Below are 5686 nucleotides of genomic sequence, written 5' to 3'. Positions count from 1 at the left end.
GATGGCTATGTAAATGCATGCGCACATGTGAAACACATACTATAATAATAATTACTCAATAGTCATTTATATCATACCTATAAAAAAAAAGATATTCCAAACTTCACAATGACGGTCGCGCATACATATCATCTAAAAATCTTATGCATGCACTTAAATGCGTAAGTATTGAAAATGAAACATTTTTTTTTTTTTTTTTTTTTTTGCTTTTACTTCAAACACTTGTGCAACCACCTGAAATGAAATCCGTGTGACTCATACATTTTTTTCTTGATTTTCTTAGTTTTTATCTGTTCGCATCTCTTTTTATTATTGGGTCAGATCCTTTGTATTCGCTTCCGCGTTTGCACGAGCTTATGAGGGTTAAATGTATTGCCCATGTATATGTGCGTGCGTCTAAATGTGAAAGGATCCCATTTAGACAGCGTTATGACCCAGATAAGAAGATTACTGAGTTGCCAAGCAGCCGCTTATAAAAAACCTAAGCAACTAACATTTTTATTGTTTCACTCAGTTGATTGATTTCGTTGTTAGATCTCTGTTACTTTTCATCTTATTCTCATTTTATGGGTTAAGTAAGCAAAAAAAAAAAACACACCAGTCCACGGGGGTTGTTTGTCATACGCAACTGTAACAACTAACAAGACAAACTTCGAATAATTCTATATGTGTATGTTTTCGAAATTTGTCGACAACAATGCTTCTGACCACTTACACAGCTGTGGATTTATCAGGTGCTTCGAATTTATATGAAACAATGCAACTATTTCCACTATAACATTAGCTCAGGTTAAGGGAAATGTTCAACAGCAACAACAACAACAAAGACATTTTCTTTTCTTCTTCAGCATGTTGTCCCTTTCGTTTTAATATGAAATATTCTTATTTTTGGTACAAGAATTATGATTGCGCCTTTAATCTGGTTACGTTGATTATAGGGTTTCAGTTTTCACTCTTTAAGGCTTTTGTAATTATTTATATTCATTCTTGCTTGATTGCGATTCTTGGCAATAAGCAAGACGGTTGTTTTCTCTTTGTAAAGTACTTTGCCTGGTTTATAAACCAAGCAAAAAAAGGGTGGATTTATTAATTTATATAAAAGTGGAGATGTCCTTAAATCCTGTACAAGTGCTTAAAAAAAAACGCACAGGAAAAAAGGCGAGTCGTTGTTTTCGGTAATTTAGCAAAGAGCACGCTAGATTCTAAAGGCATGCAAGCGGCAAATATTGGACCCACGATTTCACGCACTGTTAGCGTTGATAATCCAGCTGCCAAAATTCTAGTCTGGATACTGGGTGATGAGCTCTGAGATGAGATCAAATTAGTTAAATGTTTTCACAGGCGAAACTAAAATATTAATCATATCAAAATTATATTCATAAGTAATAATCATTGGCAATTGAAAATGTTGATTTTGATGGCGTTGAATGCTTGGTTGTAGTCACTGGTGATGAAATCTTGCCGACTTTTGATAATCCTTCATTGATTAACTTAGATAAATCTGAACTCCTCGAGCAATTATAGAATTTTGGCTTCTCTCCGCTTTAGGAATAGATTTTGACCTAATCTATGTAAAGAAAGACGACTCTGTTTTTTTTTTTTTTTGGAAAACTATTCGAAAAAGCTAGGTGCATATTTAGGCCTGAAATGCGCAAAGAAACGCCGTTTTGTGTTTATACTCTACATTAGTTGTGAAACAGGCGTATATTAAGTTTATGCGCACGTATGCAACGCACGGAAGGGCTTAAGATAGACCCACGTTTTATTGTTTATTGTTAAGTTTGGACCGGCGCGGGAAATCTTTTGAATCCACCCTAACGAAAGCGAAGTTCATATGATAAAAAGGTCTGATTTTCAACGACTCATAAAGGAGATCAGATCGTAATAGTCAGCTAACATAAAAAAATTAACTGTACCAAATTTGGGCCACGTGCGCCTATTTTTGGGTCACATCGTACATGAGGATTTTCACGAAAATTCTTGTTTTTTAGATCAGGAAAGTTCAAGTTTTAACATGTTATGATGAAAATTGATCCATAATAATAATTTGACATGAAAATTAACTGCGCTACATTTTGAACACGTGTCCCAATCAAATTGAGCTCTTGAGGGCAAACATTCTTATGGTTTCATTTGCAAAGAGGTTCAACCAAACTATTTCATATAAAAAAAGGGTATAATTTTTGTGTTCTGTGTGCAAAAAAAGAATTGTGTTAGATCAAGTGGTTTAGGGTATTTAATAGTCGACTTTAATGTTTTCACTTGTTTCCGATTGCCTTAGCCAAAAAAGGCCTTCATGAAACTGAATCATCATGAATCATGAAACTGAAGTCTGAAATTTTTGATAGACCGTCTTTGATGCCGATGTGAAACCTAGGAACGGATTTTGACCCACGATGCATAGAGAAACCCTTTTTGGTGGATAATCATTTCGCCATTCTTCTTGCAATGAACAGAAATGTAAACACGAAAAAAATTATTCATTTTCGATCAGTATCAGATTTCAAAAACCATTAAACAACGCCCTGTTTGAATGATAAAATTTCGGAGGATTTCTACTTTCACACCTTATTCCAAGATTGCTATCAACTACCGGTATAGTTTATTTATTCCTATACATATTTACATCTATGTATAGAAGTCATATGAATTAATTATGTTAAAAGTAATAAGAAATATTTTGTTGAATTTTATTTATTGAAATATTTCCCATCTAGAAAATGAAAAGACTTACGAAAAATTGTTGATATATAGAAAAATCTGATGATCTTTACCTAGCACTTCTTGCGTCCGCGGCTATGAAAGGTTTTCGTCGACGATGCCCTGTTATATTTAAATCTCGATCCGTGAGGTGAGTAGCGTGGTCTAGCGTGAGAGTATACAAACCTTATGGGCGTTAAATTTAAAGAGCCTCTGTTGGTAAACTCGTTCGTTAGATTATGGCGTGAGTGCGAAGATGCGTTAGTCCAATTAACTTCGGGCGATAGCGAACTTTTATAAATCGCCAGCATACGCTGTTGCACATTATATAAATCAAAATATTCCTGTGGGCACGATTCTCTAAGTAAATCGGCAAAGTCAAGCATGGCTGTCATCTGATTCGAATTGAAGTTGCGCGTTGCGAAGACTAAAGGTGGATCGTTCAAACGATTTTCTTGTATTGTGTCGGCAGCCATATCGTAGCTATCAATTTCTTCTATCATGTTGAAGATACCATTACCATCAGTTTGTGTAGCAACGTCTTTGAAGAAAGAAACGGTGTTTGCCAGAACTCTGTCCGAGCTTTCGTCTATTAATTGTTGCAAGTTTGGTGGTAAATCAAGGTTGTCTAGCTTATCGTGTAAACAATCAGCGTCGAAACCCAATATGCGGCAGTTGGTGGCGATTTTCGAGGACAAAGCTTCCAATCCCCATTCACGCATATTGAAAACAGCTCTGCGGGAACTAAATTTGTAGTGTACGTTGTTTATCTTATGCAAAGGCGACCGGTATTCATAAGCGCCAGAAAAGCAACCATGTGATAATTTACGCATAGTGGACGCAAAAACAAACCCACCTTCCAAAAGTTTTTGCGAATGAACCGAATACATTTTAAAACAATCTAACGCCCAATTAACACGCAGCATAGCTTTCTCCATTTTCTCTTTAGAACGTGTTGATGATACTATATCATCAGGTTCTTTTAACTCCTGCAACGCAGTAGGTCTGAACGTCGCGACGTTCTGATTTGAATTTTCATGATTGTAGTCAAATGCTTTATTCCCACTTTGGCGATAACTTTCTGCTTCTTCTTCGCCTGTCCTTTGGCGTTTCCAAGCTCTTAAATTCCCATTTTTTTCTATATTTTCCTTTTCATTTACAGTTAAGCTTGTGCTTCCCGGCTCTTTCTCATTTTTTTGTAGCCATTTATCTATTTCTTCTATAATTCGAAGACTGACATTATGGAGGTAATTGTCGGTCGTTTCAAAACTTTGAGCTATGTTTCCCTCGTTCTTTTCTCCAATAATGTCCATATTTTTGATCTATCGTCTCTAATTTGAAAATTTACTTCTTTCGTTAGGTTTTGCAATTGCTCGGTCTCATCCGCTCTAATATTATCTAATAAAAAAGCGTTTGTGGGCATATGAAGTAACTATCACTTTTCTTTTATTCCAATTTATGGTTTTGCTTTACCTGAATTTTTACACTTCTTCTCCTTTACTTAGCTTACTACGTACATTAATCCGTGCCAGCAGATTTCTTTTTGTTAGACAGATTATAGGATTCTAAATTGATTATTAAACGACCTTCCTAAAAAATTGTACCAAAAAATAAAATCGCTTTATATTTTGAAGATACCTTTCCAGATGTTCCGAGGTACCTCCGACACGAACGGCGCTCCGTATGATAACAAATTGTCACTCTGTAAAACTTAAAACAAAACTCAAGCCTCCCTTGGAGAAAATCCTTAAGAAAAGATATCGTAAAAATTGTAAAATCTTATCAATTAAACGTCAGCTCGATGGTAGAGAAATGTCACTTCAGAGTATTTGTTGAAAAAATTTTCGCCTGAATATGTATAGAGAGCATTATGTAAGCATGTATGTAATTCGCGCTATTGGAATGACTTTGAATAATTGCGGCCAGTGTTACCAACTTCTAAAATAATGTGAAGTTAATTCGATGGCGAAAGTTTAAAATAATCCTTGCTTTTCTTATCACACCTGTGTTTTCGTAGGCAAATTTTGCATACATCTCTGTATAGCCCACACACTTACTTCTCTTTTATCTTTTAATTTGCATTAATTTGCAAACAAATTTGCAATTAAACGTTCCAAAAACAGTAACTGTAGGGGAAGAAAAACGCCTGCTAGCTAGTGTTAAAAGAAATGAGAAATTTACTACCAGACATGTCGTCTCTACCGCATGTATTCAATCTTAAATGATGAGTTTTTGAAATTCAAAGATGATTTAAGTTGTCGAATGGTGACACATGCCGTTTATTGACAATACGATGGCAAATGACTGAGCTGAAAAACTCAGTCATAAAAAAGTATGCATAGGCAAAAGGGGAATAATAAAAGTCAGACGGGAGAACAACACAGTTGGGATATTTGCGTGTGCCCATGCGATAAATGAACATTGAAGGAAATTTGCGAAAGTTGCTAATACAATAAGGCATTTGGCAATAGTTTCTTTTCTTTCTTTTTTTTTTGTGTAAATTAACCACAATATTTTTGTTTTCGGTTTTTGTGAAACGAACAACTTTGCATAATAACTTGCTTGCTCGGCCTAAAGTCGATCCTTTGCCTTTGCGGCTGCGTTTATCTGCAAAAATTTCACGTACGTATTTGTGTAAACAATTCGATAAAATTATACATCTGTACTGATCATCTTCAGCTGATAATGGCTGACAGCGAAAGCAGGTATGTTACTGTCTTTATAGTACGTTTTTGGGTAATGTTACAATCGAGAAATGCGGTTGAGTTGGCAGATCAGATGTTCACTGTTAAATATCAAAGGGCTATGCATATATATATTATGTATTATATATATTAAGTAAATAAAAAATGGTAATTATTCACGATTGTTATAAAAATTAGTTTTTTAATTTCATTTAAAGACATGACACTGAAAAGTTTATGTATAATTATTAAAACTGTATATAATGCGACAATTTGTTTCATCAGTTTATAAGAATTATTGA

General features: G+C 34.8%; 1 protein-coding gene across 1 annotated transcript; it reads right to left on the bottom strand.

Moving 5' to 3' along the window:
* Positions 1 to 2774: 2774 nt before the first annotated feature.
* Positions 2775 to 4561, bottom strand: LOC119635438. Its single transcript, XM_038030245.1, has 3 exons — positions 4361 to 4561; positions 4174 to 4290; positions 2775 to 4098 (listed from the first exon to the last, which is right to left on the bottom strand). Exon 3 carries the CDS (start codon positions 4011 to 4013, stop codon positions 2775 to 2777), a length of 1239 nt encoding a protein of 412 aa, XP_037886173.1. The 5' UTR covers positions 4014 to 4098; positions 4174 to 4290; positions 4361 to 4561.
* Positions 4562 to 5686: the final 1125 nt, after the last annotated feature.

This window comes from Glossina fuscipes, unplaced genomic scaffold (genome assembly GCF_014805625.2).
Source record: "Glossina fuscipes isolate IAEA_lab_2018 unplaced genomic scaffold, Yale_Gfus_2 26, whole genome shotgun sequence".
NCBI lineage: Eukaryota > Metazoa > Arthropoda > Insecta > Diptera > Glossinidae > Glossina > Glossina fuscipes.
The sequence above is the reverse complement of the archived record's forward strand: the minus strand, read 5'-3'. Positions and strand labels throughout refer to the sequence as shown.

Excerpts from the sequence above, each read along its gene's own strand:
- LOC119635438 (XM_038030245.1), bottom strand. The coding sequence starts at position 4,013 with ATGGACATTATTGGAGAAAAGAACGAGGGAAACATAGCTCAAAGTTTT.